The following is a 20623-nucleotide window of genomic DNA, read 5'->3' as shown; positions in this document are numbered from 1 at the left end:
ATCATTTCCTTTTCTTTGTGAATTTCATTACTTGACCCACTTCCCGACTCCCAGCTCATTTTTCAGTATTTGTATTGCAAAAGTACCTAGAGGCCTCTAATGCATATGCACCAAGTCTGAGCATTGCTCTTTCACAAAGAGAACAAAACCAAAAATAAACATTAATTATTAATTCTCTTGTCCTGTCTGGTATCTCTCTACTTTACCTGGAACCTCTGAGGATGATTGGAAAGGCAAAAGCACCAGGGTGTCTAAGCAATTTAGCCTACTCTAGAGTAGGTTTGGTTCATGCAGAAATTACAGTTTTTCCTTGCATATAGGCAGCAGTACAGTTTTTCATTATTGTTGGACCCCTAATCAAACCCTGACAACTATTGCAAATTTCTTCTCCATGTGCATCTTTAGGTGTCAGGACTTTCAGAGGACGAGCAGAAACAAGTTCTCATTTTTCAGCTTTCTGAAATGTTAATACATTAATTGCTTGTATTAGCATAGGTCAGATGCCAGGGTCAGTGTATGGCTTTGGAGGCTAATACAATACATGGAATGCATTATTTTTGGGAAGAGGGCAGCCTCTCAGGATCAGGGCTCTTGTGCATGTCAAACATGGAGGAGAGCTGCAGATACAGGTTTCATCGATTTTTTTTTTTTTTTAGGGACCTCAGTAGGGATGGTGGATGGGTGCACAGAAGGGACCTCAGTAGATCATCGAGTCTGACCCCCTGCCCTAAGCAGGAAAGAGCGCTGGGGTCATATGACCCCAGCCAGCTGTTCGTCAAGTCTCCTCTTAAAGACCTCCAAGGTAGGGGAGAGCACCACCTCCTTTTGAAGTCCATTCCAGATTCTGGTAACCTTTACTATAAAGAAGTTTTTCCTAACGTTTAATCTGAATCTGCTCTCTGTCAGTTTGTGGCCGTTGTTTCTAGTCACCCCAAGGGGTGCCTCAGTAAGCAGAGTATCTCCTACACATTGCTGCCCCACCCCTGACAAATCTGTAGACAGCCACCAGATCTCCTCTCAGACTTCTCTTACAGAGGCTGAAGAGATTCAGGTCCCTCCATCTCTCCTCATAGGACCTTTCCTGCAGGCCCCTAACCATATGAGTGGCCCTCCGCTGGACCCTCTCAAGGTTATCTGCATCCCCCTTGAAGGGCCATGCGCAAAACTGGAAGCCATACTCCAGCTGCGGCCTTACCAGTGCCACATAGAGGGGAAGTATCACCTCCCTGGACCTGTTCGTGACGCACCTGTTAATGCACAGTAGTGTGGTTAGCTCTGTTGATCACGTTGTCGACTTACGTTCATCTTTGAGTCATCTATGACTCCGCCATCCCTTTCTGCTGCTGTGCTGCTTGGAAAGTCATCCCCCAATCTGTGTGTGTGCTAGTGATTCCTTCTCCCTAAGTGCAGTACTCTACACTTATCCTTGTTAAACTGCATGCTATATTGTTCTTCCCACTTTTCCAGCTTGTCCAAATCTGCCTGAATCTGCTCCCTGCCTTCCAGTGTGTTTACTTTGCCCCATAATTTGGTGTCATCCATGAATTTGGACAGCGTGCTCACTACACCCTCATCAAATCACTGATGAAGATATTGAACAGCAGTGGCCCAAGGACCAAGCCTTGGGGGAATCCACTGCCCACATCGTTCCAGGTCAATACCAACCCATCCACCACCATTCATATCATATACATGAGCCCCACAGACACATTAAACTTCACTGCAGCAAACTACACGATTTACAGTAGCTCTGGCATCAGGGACGTCTCCCTCAGAAATACTGCTTGGCAAGTAGGTGTTGGCCATCACTTGGGACATCAAACTATTTAATGCTATGCCAGTTCCTATAACAGGGAGGACTTGCAATTCCCACTGAAGTTACACTTCCAAAGGAAGTTGCAGGTATTCAGCAGCTCTCAGGATTTAGCTCACCAGTTCAGTCACACGCACTCCTTTGATCTGAAGTGTTGAGTAGCATGTACTGATTTATATGCTGTTGGCATTCACAGCCATGTACAACTTCCTGGACACAAGCCATTTATGAAAACAACTCCTGAAACCTTAAGGGAAAGGCATGAAGGTAATCTCTTCCACTCACCAGTTCCCACTGCTCATTACATTCAAGAAGCACCACTGGTCTCAATCTATAACCTAAACCACCCTCTTAACTGAATTTCTTATACAGTAATTTTTCAATTACTCAAACCAGGTTTATCCAAATGGCTATGGTGTTCCCGATAAGGCAGGTTATTATGGAATAATTAGATGTTTACACAGTGAATGTAGCTAGTGCCCCAGACTCCTGCTTGGTTTTCCTAGTCAGCTAATGTTCTTTCAATTATCCCAAGTGCATCAAGCTGTGAAAGAATCCAGCAATTAATGATTCCAGTCCAGTTGGAATTCCAATGCATATTTTCAAAGCTGGCTCAAAAGAAGGAGGATGGCACGTGCACAGAAGCACCAGGCAGGCCATCAATCGTAGTATCAAAATTGACACCCAAAGGTAAAATACTTCCCTACTGGAAGCCCATACTATGCATAATACATGACAACTTAATAGGCGTTTAACATCTATAGATCTCCATGTTTGTATGTACATGGGTAGGTGGAATTATCCTTATTTTTCAACGCTGAGAAATTACTTCCACAGAGGAGGGAAGATTAAAGAGATTTGTCCCAACGTCACCGGCGGCACGGCAAGGACTCAAATCCAAGGACCCAGCCTTGTGCTCTATGATTGGAACATACCATGCTCATTTTTTCTAACTGATATGTGACTGGCAACATATTGGTGATTCAGGAGATGTGGTCAGGGGCCAGCAGTACCAAGGAGCTAGTAAAGAAGCATAAACTAAAATGATACCTTGTGTCTCTTCGACAGACATGAGTTACTTTGGATTTCTGAGACCCAGCTGCTTCTATGAGATACTGGCACAGCAGGACCTGCGCTAAAATCCCATGCAGAGTAGCTCCTTCACTGTTGACTGAGGTAGCTGCCAAAATGCAGGTGCCACTTTGGGGATCAGTCCTCCAGGTCCTAGAACCAGGTGGGAATTTTTAGGATGTTTCATGCAAAGACATTTCTTATATAAAACCAGTCATTTGACATGCTTGCTGTGAAGTCAGACAACAGTCCTCAGATAGCTTATAGTCTCTTCCACACATAATAGAGAAGGCTGGTAAATCCTACCACACATGAGTACTTTTAGTTCAGTAGCCCAGAGGATCCCAGGGTGCTAGGCAGAGTAACCAGCATGCAGTAAGCTTCGTCCTTGCCCAAAGCGGTTGCAATCCAAATACAAGAGACAACAGACTAATATGGAAAAAAGTCCCAGGGGGAAGGGGAGGAGGGTAACAGGTTCCTCTTACTGTCTTAAGATTTGCACCATTGCATGGCCCTACTGCAACTGGGGGACAGAGCTCCACTCAAGTGGAATCACTGTGTAAATAGTAGGTCTCGTCTCAGGTAAGCAGACGGGCAGAAAAACAGCAACAACATCAAATGCTGCTGAACAAGCTGTCAGAAGACCGAACAAAATGTAGAGATTCTTTTTGTTTTGTTTTTTTCTAGAGACTAGGCTAGACTGCAAATTATTGTTCCCCAGGAGCTCTACCTCAGGGGAGTATGTAGCTTTGACAAGAAATATTTGGAATTGTGGGTTTTTTTTAAAGAAAATAGACTTGGTTATGGCAGGACAACATGTTCTGTATCTCAGTCTGAGCCATATCCCTCACCTTTAAGCTCTTCAGGGGAGGACTTGTGCGCTATAAAAGAGCTGAAGTGACTGTGTCGCTACAATTCACATGATTGTTAACTGCTACAAACAGAATCCACTGACTAGAGATTTATACAGGGCTTATCTTCCTGTAAGAGAGACCCAAACCCTCATTTTATCTATAGTCATTGGAAGGACTATTACCACATGATGCAACATGCACTACCGTTGCACAAGATATTGTGTTTAAGGAACAAAGGAGACAAGTCTATCAGATCCTTACCTCAAAACAATGTAGTCCCGTGCTGGAAGGGGAGACATGCTTTCTGTTGTATAGTGATAAATATCTGTTTCGTCATCCAAGGTCTCTAGGATTTTAGCTTGCTGCAGGCTTGGGTCCCACTGATGCTGTTCTGTCAAGATGCGCTGGAGGATTAGTTTAGGAGCAGCGTCTATTTCAGTGGATGCCTTCCATAGCCGGACATGGTAATTATCATCCACCTTACAAAATAGTTAACCAACACTGGGGTCAGCTACTAAGAAATGATATAATGCTCTGTTCCCTCTTCCAGCACTTAAAATCCACAGGCATCCCATCACTGACCTCAGAAGTACTGTATTTTCTCATACCTAGTACACAGCTTTTCCTCCAAATCTCCCCCCCTCCCCCAAAATTGGTGTGTATGAATTAAGCAGGGAAGCTGGTTTTCTGGCTGGGATAGAAGCACCCTCATTTCTACAGTGCAGCAGCTGTTGCGTTTGCATTACTACTCAGGCAATGAAGAGAGTCAATCAGCTTACTACTTTTCATTCCAGATGTGTTAATGATTCTCTCTCTCTCTCTGTTTTTTAACATTGATGTCCCACCAATCAAGCTAACCTTCCTCAGGGCAACTTCTGTTCTCAGTGGTGGCAGATGACAGAACAAGGAGCAATGGGCACAAGTTACAGCAAAGGAAGTTTAGGATATTAGAAAAAAACTAGGAGGGTGGTAAAGCACTGAAGCAGTGGAACAGGTTACCTAGAGAGGTTGTGGAGTCTCCATCCATGGAGATTCTAAAGGCCTGGCTCGACAAAGCCTGACTGGAATGATCTAGCTGGGGATGGTCCTGCTTTAAGCAGGGGATTAGACTAGATGACCTTCTGAGGTCCCTTCCAACTCTAATTTTCCCAGCATCTCTCTCCTCCTATTTCACAGCCTTGGAGAGACTTTAGCTTTTTTTGAAATCATAGATCCACCCATGGAGATCAGTCTTTGACAGCAACTAGGGGTTCAGCTACAGTTAAGTAGGAAAAGGAGGTTGCGTCAACCAAATGTTAGATCTTATGCAGCCGTAACTCTGGAAAAATATATTTTTCTTCATTCTGCCTTTCAAAAACAAGGTATGTATTATATTCCAGGATATGTTACATATAAGAAAATATGGTAAACATTTACAAGCTTACTTGAATGCTAAATTGCAGAACAAGGACTCATTTCTAAACTAAACTGGACTGCATTAACCTGCGTCTCAACAGAGACTATGGGTCCATTTCCCATTACTTGGACTAGTTGTTTACTCTGGTGTTCCTCTGGGTATTAACTGTCACATTTATCTTAACCGATTTAATCAAAAACCCTCTCCTACCTTAGCATCCACCTCTATCCTCATACTTTTGTCTTCCCCCTATAAAAAGTCTTTCTGCCAGGCCATTCCAACATCTGGTAAGGTAGGTTACTGCCTATGAAAGTTCATGCATCTCTGAACCAGTTAGTGTCTAAGGGGCCTCCCTGGCCTACCCTGCCTTTTGCCTCATTCAAACTAACAACCTCTGTACTCTTCCAACCTTCAGTAAGCTCCACCACAAAAGAATGGAGCTAAGAGCAAAGCGTATTAAACGGATCTTTTTAACACCAATGGAATTCCCAATCAGCCTGTCTCAGGAGTCATGTTTCCGGTACATAAAAGTCATCCTTGGACCTTTTCCAATGCAATGGACATCTTTCTTATACAATTAAAGGTACACTTTTAATGAAGTTCATGCAAATAGCAAATTAAGGCTTAATTATTATTAGACATTACAGACTAGTTAAAAATGTACCAGCAGTTGTTGTTGCGAACTCACAGACACTTGAACTGATGTTTAACAAAAACTCAGCTGTTTCAGCATACTCCCATCCTTTGAGAGGTGGGTAATTAATTTTTAAGGTCTTCGGCCACTTGTGTGTTAATGCCCTAATGTCAAATTTACCTTTTTATGTGCTAATTCCACACGCTCCACGTTTGAGCAAGCAACCCAGCTCTTGAATTTTTCCTTGGCATCCCGAAGCAGGTCCTGCATAGAATTCTCAAGGGAAATCAACATAGTGGAGTGCTTGATCGGGGTGGTCTGGTTTGAGGCCCCTTCACTCAGGACTTTCTGGTTGTGCAAGTCATCACCACACGGCTCAAGACAGTAGTCAGGCATCTACACAGGGAGAGGAAATGGCATATCCTAATCACAATCCCCATTACATTCGTTTCAGATTGGACAAAAGAATAATGAACCTCAGGTGTAGGTAAACCCACTAGCAGAAGCACTTAGTGATAATATTAACATTACAAACCCCAAAATAAATGCTAACAAGCCTTCTAAACCATTATGTGTAAGTGTGGACTCAGTACAGTGGCATCAGTGCAACAAAACAGGGAATGGTGAGAATTCAGGAGCAACCCAACACATGCAAGTTCCTTCAGGTGCAGACACAAACTACTGCTGAAGGATGAGCCAGGAATGACTCCATCCCCCACAGTGAAGGAAATGCTGACTGCTCTGTGAATCTGAACTCCTCACATTATATTCCTACTTCTACTCCTCAGCTTTAGTCACTTCACTTCAAGTCTTGCACTTTAGCAGAGGTTCAGAGGAAAGGGGTATGACTTGGTTCTCCTCCCATTATGACAGATGTCAATTTTACCTTACTGAATGAAAGCCACAGCCTGAGATTTTTGACATCATAAGCCCTGAGCAAAACAAGCAGTGGTGAAATTAGGTACAGGCTGGACAATCCATTTCCCAGCAGCAGTTATTGGCTTGCTGCCAAAAATTGTAGAGCTGACTGTCTGCAGACAAAGGCACCATCTCCTTTGTTTGTATAATACTTTCATGACTAATGCAATGGTGCTCAACTTATCTGGCCCTATGGGCTAGATAAAGAGTGTGGGGTTGGTCTGTATGCTGTATCCCATCAGACCTGATCCAGTGCGTGAGTGTGGTCAAGAGTAAAGGGTGTCTAACTATGGGTGCAGTCTAGCCACAGAGCAACCCCACTTGCTGGCCTGACCCTGTGCACTGGATCCAGCCACATAGCGACCCCACAAACAGCAGCTCCAGAAGACACAGCAATTAACACTTCCATAGCTTCCCTGCCACCAAATTTCCAGGCCCAGGAGGAGCCCTCCTGGTCCAGATGACATGGTTCTATGGGTCAGAGCTGGCCATAGGTTGAGTGCCACTGCTGTAGTTGAGCACCACTACCATAGTTCCTGTGCGGTGACTGATCGCCATTTTTACATTGCATCCACGTAAACTGGGGAGCCAGACCAATAAAGAAAACAATTATTTTGCAGGCTACATTCCCCTCCATAGCAAAGAAAGGCCTGCCTAGCAGGAGTACTGCAAATAGGGAACACAACAAGCTTCATCTCTCTGGAACATGTAGCCAGTTGCTTCACCATAAGACGCACTAAAAAGGCCTGTAAGTACCTCTCCAGTAATGAAGCCTCCCCATCTCAATGAGGGAGGCTTGCTAGGTCTGGGAGAAGATGCAATAATACATGTTTAACAGAAGGCAAATCATACGCTCAGATGACATGCGGATGAAATCACTGCAAACAAATACCTGCTTTGGTGTTAAAATGACAACAAGAAAGCTTAGAAAGCAAGAGCTGAGTGAGGGTGGTCTCCAATCCAGAAGAAATAAGCACTATGAATCATCAGCCCCACTAGCCGAGCATCCGCAAGCTGCTTTAGACGTGCTGAGTTTGCCTCCAGGCTTTACAGGGTTTTCAAAACTCAGTTAAGCCTGAGCCTTGCCTGGTCCCTCAAGTCAACAGCAGACCCTTGGCCTTTAGCCCATTTTCAGCACCACAAGAGCAGGAGAAGAGGAAATGGCTTCCTCCTTCACCCTGCCTTTGCCTTCTCTATTTTTCCTTCTCCTTCCTCTTGCCTAGCACATCTATGCTGCAGCTTTGCTTTTAAGCTGCAGGCCTAGCAGAGCATGGCAAGGCAAAGCCAAGGGACAACTAACACTCTTCTCTTAACATGTGTGAGTATTTAGGGGTAAAGTTCCTCCTTCCTTCCCAGCTTTTCCTAAGAGCTATTTCAAGCACCATGGTGGAAGAGACAGCCTAGCCCCATGTGATACACATGTGAATGCTGCTGATAGGCCTGCTGGGCAGACCTCTATGCCACTGATTTCTTGGTCCTTATCCAGCTCTTGCCTCACCTGTGTCCCTGCAGACCCCCATGGGCAGCACACCTAATTGCTGTGGGAAGTGCAGCCAGCAATCAACAAATCTATTGTGCAGCACAGACAGCAGCCTTAATGACAAGTGGAAAAAATGTGCGAGAGGAGGATACAAGTAACCAGTTTCCTCAGAGCAGAAAGTGAGAGGGAAAAAATACTTCTCCCCTCGCTGAGGATGTTTTCAGGCCCTCTGGGGAGCGGTGTTCCTTTGTTACATACTTATCGCTGGAGTCCTGCATCAAGGCTCCCTCTAATTTGTGCCCGTGCATGGCCACACACAATTAAAAATCTTGCCACATGCTGACTTATTAATGCCGCGCACCTGCCAGGAGAGGAGCTGGGCTGTGGCTTCCCAGAGAGGAGCTGGGCGCGGAGTGCAGCGGAGGCACTGGGACTGGCGTGGGACACTTACTAAAGGCAAGCTCCTCACTTCTCATGCAGGGCAGGCAGCAGCTCTTCCCTGCGGTGAGGTGAGGGCAGAGATAGGGGCTGGGGGCTGGCACGGGCTCTGCTGACTCCGGGGAGCTGCTCCGCACCCCTGCATCACCTCAGGGAGCGAGGAGGCACATGGCATCAGACCTGGGGAGTGGAGCAGCTCGCCAGAGCTGGTAGAGCCTGCACCAGCCCCAACCCCCAGCCCTGCCTTGCCTCACCTTGGGGAGAAGCTGCTGCCTGCCCTGCATGGGGAGTGAAGAGCTTACCTTAGGTAAGCGTCCCATGTCCCACGCTGACCCCGGTGCCTCCCTTTCAGTTCTATCAATTGACTGTGTCCGGCCCATGGCTGCCCCACAGCACTCCAGTACGCTGCTCTGGGCAGCAGTTAGCATGGAGAAGGATGGTAGCAGAACCCTGCCTGTTCCCACCTGGACACTTACTGTGGGACACTTACCAGCGGACCACACCTAAAGGGGGAGGCGGGACTGAAGCGGCACACTCACAGACCAAAGCAGCGCACTCATGGACCAGTACTCCTGGGATGCAGGACAATGTTCCCTCTAAGAAGGCAATGGGACATTTAGGGGTTGAGGTGCCCAGCAGGGTCAGGATTTGTCATCAGATGAGATGACAGCAAGTGCTGGCTCTGGCATGTTCCTTCAAGCGTAACTCAAGCAGCTGTTTCCATCTCAGTCAGATCATGTATTTTAGATGGTGTCTATGGCAGGCAAGCCAGAAATGATTAAAAAAAAAAAAAAGGCATTTTTATATATAAAATGTATTAGAGTGCACACACCCCACAGCTTAGAGGGAACGCTGATCCTGAGTAGCGTGTAGCAGATGCAGCGATCTCTGCAACAGAATTCCCCATGTTCCCTAGTGACATTCATCCATACAACATCAAGGAATGCATTACAAGGGAAAAAGTTATTCAGACTAGCGTGAATCATGATTTGGCCCAGAGCATGTATTACCTTCAACAAAAACAAACCTTGGGGCTCAAAGCTGATTCAAGCTGATTTTTTTCCTCCCTTTTTGCATTCAAAGACCAACAGAAGGACATGAGCACTTGCCAAACAGTTCTGTTTGATACACATGGCAAAGACCTCACAACCGCATCCAGCTTCAGTACCAGAGCATCCTACTGGCACACACCCAAGTCACTAAGCAGCATGATGGATGTTGTCTAAAACAGTAAAGTGGAGCTTTGTTATAAACCACGACATACCTGGAAGAGTCTGTTGCACTCTATTATCATGTGGGCCAAGCCTTGTGTCGCTGCCAGGTTCTCACTCAAGTCTCTCTGGTCTGGCTTTGCCAGGCTGTATTTCCTCTGGCTGGACCTGGTGGGGAGAGCAGGGTGAATTAATAAGGGTTCTCGTAAAGATAAAAGAATAGAGGTGCCCAGTCATACACCACTAGGAGCTGCAGCCTGAATGCCTTGATGCATTTGGAATTGCTTCTTACTCTCCCATCTGAATGTGCGCATCACAACGAGATCAGTCCCACTGTACAAATTATGCTCTAACTACATTCACACAAACAGAAGTATCAAGGCTTGAACAACAATTACATAGAAGCAAGACCCCCGACTCAGGGCATGGCTTCTGGAAACACTGGACGTATTAATACCTACCAAATATTAAAAGCCAGTATTTGTTACTGAAGTATCTACACAGGATTAGAAAAATCTGAGTAGCTCAGCCTGATTTAATTTACCATGATCTGTTTTCTTATACCAAAATCCTTCACAAAAATTGCCTAATTGACATATTAAATTATTATGATAAACAAAATAGCTGCTTCCTTTCCCTGTTTTTTGTTAACTTATTTTTTTTTTAGCATTTTGGCTCTTTTCAGACATAATAATCATTATATGATATCATTAGCACTCACTTCTAACAGCTTTATCATGGCACATTCCTGTTAACTAGCTTTGAAAAGAAGAAACAGATAAGGCCTCTTGACTTTATTCCTCAAAGCCAAGACTTCTAGATTATATCCCTTTGAAGCTTGAAACATATGGTAAAATATTAACAAGTGTTTATCAGAACCTATGGTTCAAAGCAACCCTATTTCTAAGACGATCAAGAGAAAAGCCCTTCTATTTTAGGCTCCTTGCTGTGCCACTGTAGAATTAAAGTAAATCAAGAAGATACAGAGCCCTGGACTACAACTCTCAAGTTCCCAACCATTACAGATTGCTTAACTCTGGTTTAGACCCTGCGATCAAAAAGCTATCAATTCCACTGCCACATTCTTAACTCTGCTCACACCTTCCTTCACTGTGACTGGCGGTGTGTCAGCATTAGGGTCAGCTCATCCCAGCAAGAGTCAAGCATCCATTGCAGGGCTGTTTTATAGGCAGATATGCATCTCATGATGGTTTGTGCTTCGTAAAAGCACATTCTTAACATTTTTCACCTCTATTTACTTTTCTCAGAATCTGTTTCTTTAAACGTGAAATGCATGTAACTACCTGACTGGAACTTGCACCCTTATCTCCAGCACATCGCTGCAAGGAAAAGGAGGATCTATTTTGATGAAGATGTGACATTTGTCTGAAGCGAAGCAGTTCTTCCAGCCTCAAGACAAGTTTATGCATAAGCACAATTATATTGTATAATGAAGAAACAAGGCATCGTATGTAAATACTGGGTCTGAAATTAATATTCTGGGAAGTTATGAGATTGCCCTGATTTGAGAATTTCTTCAGAATTGGATGGATTACTGGCAGGTGTTACACATGTGAGATATTTTTGGCTATTAACATTTAATCACACAATCCCTGTGGCTCAGTTTGGCATGAAATGTAAAGCTGAACCATCACCAAACAATTAATTCCTAGGTTAACTGCAAGCCAGAAGCTAGCTGCAAGAGTTTAAAATGCACCTGGACTATTATATATATGACACTAATAACTATTTGAAATCTTCTTATGTAAAGGTTCTCTAGCTCCATTTCTTCTACCACACCTATGACAGCCACCTTACCCGAGTGTAACAAGAATTCTACATAAAACTAATTTTATCAGGAAGACTATTTTCATAGGTCTCCACATGTGGATTTTTAAAGAGTGTTTATTTTTTTAAACAGTTCATTCTAACAAAGAATCAAGAGGATACAAACTATAGGATTTTAACAGGTATTGTTGTCCAAGTATTATGACAATGATACCTAGATGATGATGACGACGATGAACTCTCCCGTCTTAGGGTACTGAGGTGAAACAGAGATGGTGCAAGACAGACTGCAATGTTGGTTGGAGTCATCTGGTTTTCCTCAACAAAAGCCACCACATCATGGAGAAAGGAGAGAAGGATTTTCAAAGCCTCACGATTTTCATCTGGGAGGAGAAGAATGGCAGCCTGGACAGCATGAAATTGTTGATCCTTTGGCAAGTCTGGAAGTAAAAGAATTAGGAAAATCATGTGAGAACATAAGGAGATAAAACAATACATGAAATGAATGTTAGCCCTTAAATAATGCATTACCTGTGTAACTACTTTGACTCTTCTCTAACTTTAGATGGTTGTGCAAGAGCTCACCAAAGGTAAAAGAACATTATGGTCTCACTGGGAGTGTCTACATGTCACCATATGGTGACAGTGCTGCGTGTGGAGGAAGTACTAAAACACAGCGCAGTACTGCAGTGTACGGACAGCGCACAATTAGATTCACTGGCTACGTCACCATAGCGGCATGCAATAGCTGGGCAATGCACCACTACGGCAATGTAGCCAGTGATCATGTGAATCATGATCATGGAGATCATATGTAGCCACACGATTGCTATGTTGCCGTAGTGTGCTATACGGGAACATAGCACATTGCTATGTCACTGTAGAGCAATGTGTAGATATGCCCACTGTATGGAAAGGCCCCTGAAGACTGCTAACATACAAATTTACACTGATTTAAACTGGTGCAAACCTCATGTGAGAACTCTTATTTGCAACTAAAAGTGGCTTATTTCAGCTTAGTTTAACCCCGTTTGTAACAGACTAATATGGAAACATGACTTGTTCAAACCCAAATAAGGGCTTGCCTTCTGATTACCTCCATGTATGGAGTGTGCTCCTGTTAGCTGAAGCCAGAATAGCAGGTCCTGAATAGCTCCATGTGTTTAGAGCTCTAACACAGCATCCACACAATGTTCTGCATAAAGTATAACTAAATAGATTTAAAATTCACAACTTTAATTATTTCAGCATAATTTAGCATGCAGACAGCCTGTGGGCACGGGTCCAACTTGCCACATTACTTGAAGTAGCACTTTTTGGACCTATATGCAAGAAGCATTTATCTTTAGTCTGCTTAATTTAAAAAGGACAGAACACAAAATTACATTCTTCTTGGAAGCTCCTATCTTTAAAAAAAAACCAAAATACACTGTGATTCTAGGTGAAATTATTCCCTTACCTTTCACTTAATATTTTTAATTAAAAGAACCTAAAAACAAACAGACTTCCTTTTGATAGCTCCACAATTTAATTTTAAAAAACAACTTTTAGAAAAAAAATTAAAACAAAATCAAAATAAATCTACTCCAAAATTGTACAATATTATGCCCTGCAAAGGAAATAAAAAGTAACTAGAGTTTCTGCGCTAGGTTTTGACTCAAGGCAGCGAGACATACATTCATGTAAAGACAAGTCATGTCATACAACTCAAAATGTAATTTTTTTAGAAATCCTGTCCTTATTCAAATTTTAAGTGTCTTTTCCATGTTACAGAAAAAAGAGTTTGTAGTTATGGAGGTACCATCCTCACATCATTCCTGTATTTTAAAAATACATTTTGTTAGGACAAACAATTGGCAATAGAATCAATTCAAAGCAATTTTAAAGGCTAGTGTTGGCCTTCTAACTTATTTCTCTTTCACACAGAACCGTGAGCTTACGCTGACAGAGCAAGTAGCAAACAGCTGGCATTTCCAGTGAAAACACCACTCCCCTCCAAGCTGATTGTCAGATTTCAGCCCCAGGAGCACACCAGAGTCTCCAGCTGGCTCCAATACAGTCCTGGGGCTGGGATCCCTAATCACCCAATTGTCGGTTCTAGCCCCAGTTCAGTTCACCAGGCACTTGGCTTTCAACTTGCTTGTTCAGGAGAAGCCCAGAATCATGATTCTGGGTTCAACCTGCAGTGGCAAGTAGTAGTGGCACAATTGGAGTTTGATCCCCAATCCCAAAATTGTGCATCCTGCCATGCATGTGTAGGAACAGATCCCATCACACCATTAAACAAATACATGCCAGGGGCCTTAATAAAATCAATCAGACTACTATTGAAGCAAGGCAGTCCTTAGAGTAAGGGGATCAGATTTCACCCTCAATTTGTGTCCTGAATTAACTATTTAAAAATAAAGTTAGATGATAAACCAAGGTTAAAGGCTGTTAAACGGTATCTATCCGTAAGTGCCCTGGCTCCCCTCCACCCTTCAGAAAAAAAGCATTGTATATATATTCCAAAAACACAAATAATTCCAAAAGCAGCCGCTGATTGTAGGAGTCAGGCACATTTCAAACACAGAAATGCCAAGTACTAGTTTATAGCTGCTTGCAAGTTTGGGCAGCAGGGGAGAGGGATATGGAAAGTAGGTTCCAGCAGTTTAAGTTTCAACACTCAAAATAAAAACAAAACAACAACAAAAAAACAACGACCTATATATGCAAGAAACTCAGGCAACTAAAAAGGTACATACATTGGTAGATGTGGAGGAAGGATTCACAGAGCTTGCTAGTGAATATAGGTTCAGGAAGATCACGAAAATACTGCTTTACCATATCTGCCACATCGAATGCTGACTGGCCTTCGTAACATACATTGCTTGGGTCATTTTCATTCATCTCCCTTAAAGAAAGGATCCTAGATTTAACACCTGATTTCCTGAACAGACCAACCTATTTAACAAAGAAAGAATGAAAGAAAGAAAGAAAGGATAGACGGATGTGAGAACTTAATGAATAATAATCAAGCCTTCTCCTTCCCTTTGGGTGTAAGTCAAAAGCCAATATATTTACCTTTAAATGTCCACCTTGACTTGTATACTGTCCCCTGCGAGAGGAGCTGCCTGGACCCGCACCGCTGTGGGGGGGACAGGCTCTACTGAAAGCAGGATTGGGCTCCTCACCACTTCTATCTTTAGCAGACTCCTGTGGCTGGCAGGATGCCTGGAGCCTCCTGGAAGGGGCTTGCTTGCTCCATAGACAGCACGGGGTGTTGGACAGAGGTGGGAGTGGGGGTTGAGGTGTTGGACAGGGCTGGCCTTCCCCCCCAACCCCTCCCAGGCACCCTGTGTTGCCCGTGGGGTGAGGCAGCCCCTTCTCAGGCAGTGCCAGGCATCCTGCCGGCCTCAGGAGCCTGCTGAAGGCAGAAGCAGTGAGGGGCCTAATCCTGCTTTTGGTGGAGCCTGTCTGCCCCCAACCCTGCAGCTGGGGGGCAAGCTGCTGGGAGGCCAGGCAGCCCCTGAGCTGCAGGGGTGTTTGGTCCTTCCCTCTGTGGTGGCGGCACTCCCTGGGGCCAGCCAGACAGGCTGCCAGCAGGCCATGTGCTGCCTGAGCTACCAGGGGCCTGATCCAACTTCCCCAGAGCCTGCCAGCTCTCCCATGATCCCGCCCAGGCTTCCAGTTCCTTGCACATCATCCCCACCATCTTCTCCCACCACCCAGTCACCCTACTGACACCCTTCTGGTCAGGCGGGGTCAACTGATACATCGGATTTACAAAAATCCAACTTTTTTTGTATGAAAATATGGGTTCGACCTATACAGTGTGTCAAATTATACACCGTAAAATATGGTAAATTGATTATGCGGAGGATTAAGTGCTGAACCGGCTATTTAGTAACTTATTTTTAGGGTCGGTCAGGAACCACATTTCCATCTACCAAGAAGTTCAGAGATCTAGATCTAGATATTGTGGAAGACATTTAGTTCCACTTTTGTACAAAAATGTAATCAGATTAATGTTAAATACAGCTTAAAATTCATGCCCCCTGCCCCCATGGCTGGATGGGGCCAGGCCACACTCCTTTCCCCCTGTGGGGGCCAGGCTGGGGCTGGGTCATGACTCCTTTCCCTGGTGGGGCCACATCAAGCTCCCTTTCCCCCTACAAGGCTGGGCCACACCCCTGCGGGTCAGGTTGAGGCTGGACTATGGTCCTTTTCTCCCACAGGGCTGAGTCATGCCCACTTCCCCACTCCCCCAACAGGGCTGAGTTGGGGCTAGGCCATGCCCAGGTTGGAGCTGGGCAACCCTCTGCTGTGATTGTCCCATAATGGATCAGGACCACTAGCCAGATCTAGCCTGTGGATGGCCTGGGCACTGCCCATCTAGCCTAAAAGGTTGAGCACCACTGGCATAGAGCATGCCCTTTATAATCATAGAATCATAGAAAATTATGGTTAGATGGGATCTCAGAAGATCATCTAGTCCAACCCGCTGCTCAAAGCAGAACCATCCCCAACTAGATCATCCCAGCCAAGAAATGTAGAGCACTAATTCAGAAAGAAATCAATCAGCTTATTAGTGAGTAACAGTGAGTGGGGTACAGAAAAGGCTTTTAGTACCATAGCCTTAACAAGGGACAAAAAGAAAGATACAACCCAACTCTTAGAATCCAAATCAAAATGAGCATGCGGATGTTTCCAATAAGTTGTGCTGCTTTCAGTGAGCGAAGTGAGAGCGCAACATGTTAGATTTTGTATTTTATTATTAAAAATACTGTCAAGAGAGGACAGTTTGCTCTTCCACATTTGCTAAGTGAATGAACAACTGCAGGTATTATGAACAAAGGGCAGATAGGATTACATAGCAGCAAAAAAAGGCAGTCCTAAAATAGAACAATACTGGTATCCTGGTAGGACATCCATTCAGGCCTGTTCCCACTCAGTGTCAAGAGATATAGGAATGAAATAATATTCTTTTGCCTTGTCAAAATAAAAATTGGTGGTTGGCTTTCTAGCAGTTCCTCATCCCTGAAATGTTGTCTAGGGTCCCTCAAGTCCTGTTCAGGTTTGATTAATGTTTGTACCTGGTCAAGAAAGTGTCTTCTTAAGTACTCCATGGCCTGGAGTATGCCCCTAGGAAGTGGATGACTTGTTCTCTGAACATTTAAAAGTAACGGAACCCCAAATACATTTTTGTCCTTATAGTCAGGGGCTTTTATTTTTCTAATGAACTTTGGAACAGTCCTGAAAAGAAACACAAGATACATTCAAACCATTAGGTGCCTTCTTTCATTTCAGTGAAATACGGACCATTTCCCTCTCCCCACAGCTTATCTCACATACTCTTGAGAAAATGTACACACTCTCTCTCTTGCTTCCCAAAATACTGCTGTGCTATCAGGGCATCATATAGTGAAGAGAGCAACAGAAGAGAGATACAGTAGCAGACTCATGTGTCTTAAGTCTCTTAAAGCACTAAGATACATAACCTAGAATGACATCAGGTTAGCATCCAACTCAAATTTTGTTCAGAGTATGTTTTTGCATGATATGCTACCACCTGTCTGTTAGGTCACTCTCAGTAGTTGGTGGCTTTTATCATCATTTCTAATTTCCAGCCCAGATAGGAGAAGGATGGGTTTGACCATCTCTCTCTGGCCTTGCTCATTCCCTCTGAACATATATATCTACACTGTTGAAGAACCATGCTAAGGAGAACTTTGGTTAAGCATGGCAGCCTGAAATGGATGTGATGCAGAAGTCTTAATGAAGCTCTAAGCGTAATCCCTCCAACTCGGGCATACTCATTAGCAGGGTGCCCAGTGCTATAGTAAAGTCAGCTACATTATTGCTCTTTAAGGGGCTGTGCAGGTAGAAATTAATCCCTAGCACACTCGTTTGACAGTGCCCTTTGCCACAGCAAAGGTTCTGTAGTAAAATCCTACAGAACAAGCAAATTTAGTGACAAAGCTTAGACCAAAGCTTTGACCATTTAAAATAAACAACAAAGCTGGCACCCAGAAGAGAGATTTGGAACATTTTAACCCACGTTTATACCTGACCTCACTGAAATCTAAAACAAAACTTCCAGTAAATCAGTGAGGAGCAAACAGCATCCTATATATGTAGAGGCTGGGTACTGTAGGAAATCCACCTGCTTACACCAATCATCACTTTTCCTTAAGTGGCACATTTTAATATTTGTTAACTTACCAATTCCAGCCCTGTTTGCTGGATGGTGAATATTTATCCATTAAAGCAGTGAGTTTCAACAAAGCAAGTTTCTGAATTCGGTTTAGATGGGCTGCTGACTGGTTATCAATTTGCACAGAAAGGTTTTCCAAGTTTCCACTCTCTTCTGTAGACCAGTGCCGTCTTATGTGCCTAAGGAGTAAATATTGCTTGGATTAAAAAGAAAGTTCTTATTGACATTATCAGCTATTTGCCTAAAACAGCTGAACACCTATTAAAAACTCTTTTATTGACAATCAACTTAATAAACATCCTGGTGTTTCCAAGCTGATTTCTCTCATCTGAAAAGTGGTGAAGCAATATAAGAAGCTTAAAAAAAGAGATATTTAAAATCAGGATTTCTATCTAGGGCTTTAGGTGGCTTCTTAGCACCAGGAGACAGGAGCACTTAGATTTCAATGGTGCTTGGATCTGACTAGTTTACAGGCTCACCCAACTTTAAAATAGATTTACATTTCCCATAATTTCGAGGAAAAAAAAATGGTGTTTTAAACTGAGAGGATGGCAGAAGGGAAAGCTTGGTTGGGGGTGGGGGAAGGAGTTGCCAAGACAAATGAGGCTGACCTGCTAGAATGGGATCCAGTCTCCAAGTCAGTTACATATGGCAGGTCACCGATGTGCCCGCAGTTTTGTTCTCCTTCAACTGTGGACAGATTTTCCGCTTTCCCTTCTGAATGCTTTATTTCAAGGTGTATTTCTTTAGGGAAGGATGGGCAAGGAGATGTTGTATCATTAGCAAAGTCAGAGTCTCCATCGTCTGAGAACTTTTCAGTCCACTGACTAACCAGCCTTCTGAGCCCATTAACATGTTCCATAACATTGTCGAGTTCTGAAAAAACATCGTCATCACCAACTTCTGCCTCCACTTTACTTAGATGAAAAGGTATGCTGGGCACATTGTCATATATACTCAGCCTGTTATCCGTGAATGAAAGAGGGCTTGCGGGGGTTTCAGAGTCCTTACAACTGGTTCTAATCCTATTTCTTCTGCATCCATGAAAGCTTCCAGTTCTCCAGTTCACGGAAGTATTGTCCATTGGTGAAAGGAAACTGTTTGTAAGTGCTTTAGGGAATGTCCCAGGCTTATGGCCTTGCGGTATTTGAAACATTTGGTTAGCCTGCAAATGTATTTCGTTATTTAAGTTTTGCTCAGATATATCACTCCACAGCAAGAGCTTACTAGAATCAAAATCCTCTGCATACATCCCTCCTCTTTTATTGTGACTCCTGACTTTGATAACAGGACTTGGGGTGCTGACTGTGCTACTGTTTTCAGATGGGCTGCTGCTGCTACAAGTCTGGGGAGAATAGGAAGAATTCTTTTTCATCTGACTATCTGATAGGTCACAAATATTCACACAGTTAAAGTTTTTCAGCTTTTCTTCATCAAGTCCTTCCAGTAGAACAGGTTCACTTATTATGGGTTTAACCTTTGAGTGACCATCTCTTTTCAGACTGGTGTTCTTTATGCGCAGCTTCTCCATTTTCTTTAGAAAGCTCTTTCCCTTTTTATGCGGTGGCTTGTCCAAAAACTTCTCTTCACTGATGATGCTTAAGAATTCACTGGGCGAAGGAGACCCACTAAGGGTGGAATCAGGTGAGGCTACTTTACTTGAGGAACACCTTGAGGAACTTCTGCTGGTCTCAATATCTTCGAAAGTCTTTGGGAAGCTAATAATGTCACTGTCTCCACTGCTAGTACTGTGGATTGAGGACGCATCGTGTTTCCCTCCGTGGTCTGAAAAGGATATATCCTCACTACCGGTGCTCTTAAGTCTTGGACTGTCTGGGACTGATGCACTAGAACCTTCTTCTCCAGGGGAACCGTCTAGGCTCTCCAGACGAGACCACCTCTGACTGCACCTCTCATAAGCCCATTTGTTACTTATTGCACAAGGTTCCTCATCTTCAGATTCATCACTCTTAAAATAAAGAAAGTACAGTTCAAGGAGCAAAGTCCAGCAAGTTTTAAAATATCTAAGACATAATAAAAAAAAGGAGATTTAATTTTTATATTTGCTTCTGAAACCCTGGGTACTTTTATACGTCGTTTTATCTACTGTAACAACATTCAGTTGAAAGCTCTTTGTCATGAGCTATACTTTCCAATCAAGTGTTTTAGGGGCAGAAAGAGATCTAAGCTTTCTGGACATTTTAGTCAACTTACTACCACCAGAGAGAACAGAGTTGACATGAAGATGAAAATTCTGCTTGGAAGAAAATGTTGAGCTTTTGCAATGTGATTTTTTTACCCATATGTGAACAAAACCAAGCCTTTTGAACATGTTTGTGAAAAGTAATTTTGTCAATATATCTGTCAGGAATCAAAATTTAAGATTTTTGATTAGGGAAAGAGTTATCACTGGCCTAGGATTTGAAAGACTCGGGTTCAAATTCCTGTTCTGCCTAATTTGGAGCAGGAACTTTAACTTATCTTTCCACATCCTGAATAGATGCTTTAACCATTAGGGAACTAGGACATCTGGGGCAGGGGAGAGCTGGTCTCCTCTTCCTCCCCAATATGGAAAGCAAAACATTTCAAAATCTCAACATATTTTTTTAAATAAAAAGAAGTTGCTTTTTCCTGCCTGGTCCTTTAGCTAATTTGAAACAAGGTTTCAAATCCTAAAAGGTAGGCAAGGCAAGTTATAGCTTTAATTCAGGTTTGTTAAAGTAAATCCTCTGCTTCTCCCATTTTCTTCTGAGAAAGAGAAACTGGAAGTGTCAAAGAATGGATGGACATGAAAACTAAATGGGTATGCCAACATCATGGTAAC

General features: G+C 43.5%; 2 protein-coding genes across 4 annotated transcripts in view; one reads left to right on the top strand and one right to left on the bottom strand.

The window, feature by feature from the left end:
* Positions 1 to 891, top strand: part of RARS1 (arginyl-tRNA synthetase 1) — a 40809-nt gene extending 39918 nt beyond the window's left edge. Inside the window, exon 17 of the mRNA XM_059733459.1 lies at positions 657 to 891. Within this exon, the coding sequence (XP_059589442.1) occupies positions 657 to 885 (229 nt within the window). The 3' untranslated portion in view covers positions 886 to 891. The remainder of the gene's footprint in view (positions 1 to 656) is intronic.
* The window catches only part of LOC102564808 (rho GTPase-activating protein 7), a 179300-nt gene that overhangs the window by 2591 nt on the left and 156086 nt on the right, over positions 1 to 20623 (bottom strand). For all 3 annotated transcript variants that reach the window (XM_006263258.4, XM_019487144.2, XM_006263259.4), the window contains exons 5-13: positions 18411 to 19768; positions 17808 to 17978; positions 16679 to 16838; positions 14348 to 14546; positions 11818 to 12043; positions 9869 to 9983; positions 5949 to 6164; positions 4000 to 4217; positions 2864 to 3037 (exon numbers count right to left, since the gene is read on the bottom strand). In XM_006263258.4, coding sequence (XP_006263320.3) covers positions 2864 to 3037; positions 4000 to 4217; positions 5949 to 6164; positions 9869 to 9983; positions 11818 to 12043; positions 14348 to 14546; positions 16679 to 16838; positions 17808 to 17978; positions 18411 to 19768 — 2837 coding nt within the window. The remainder of the gene's footprint in view (positions 1 to 2863; positions 3038 to 3999; positions 4218 to 5948; positions 6165 to 9868; positions 9984 to 11817; positions 12044 to 14347; positions 14547 to 16678; positions 16839 to 17807; positions 17979 to 18410; positions 19769 to 20623) is intronic.

Source organism: Alligator mississippiensis, chromosome 9 (genome assembly GCF_030867095.1).
Source record: "Alligator mississippiensis isolate rAllMis1 chromosome 9, rAllMis1, whole genome shotgun sequence".
Classification (NCBI taxonomy): Eukaryota; Metazoa; Chordata; order Crocodylia; family Alligatoridae; genus Alligator; species Alligator mississippiensis.
Note: the sequence above shows the minus strand (reverse complement) of the source record. Positions and strands in the feature narration are given on the sequence as shown.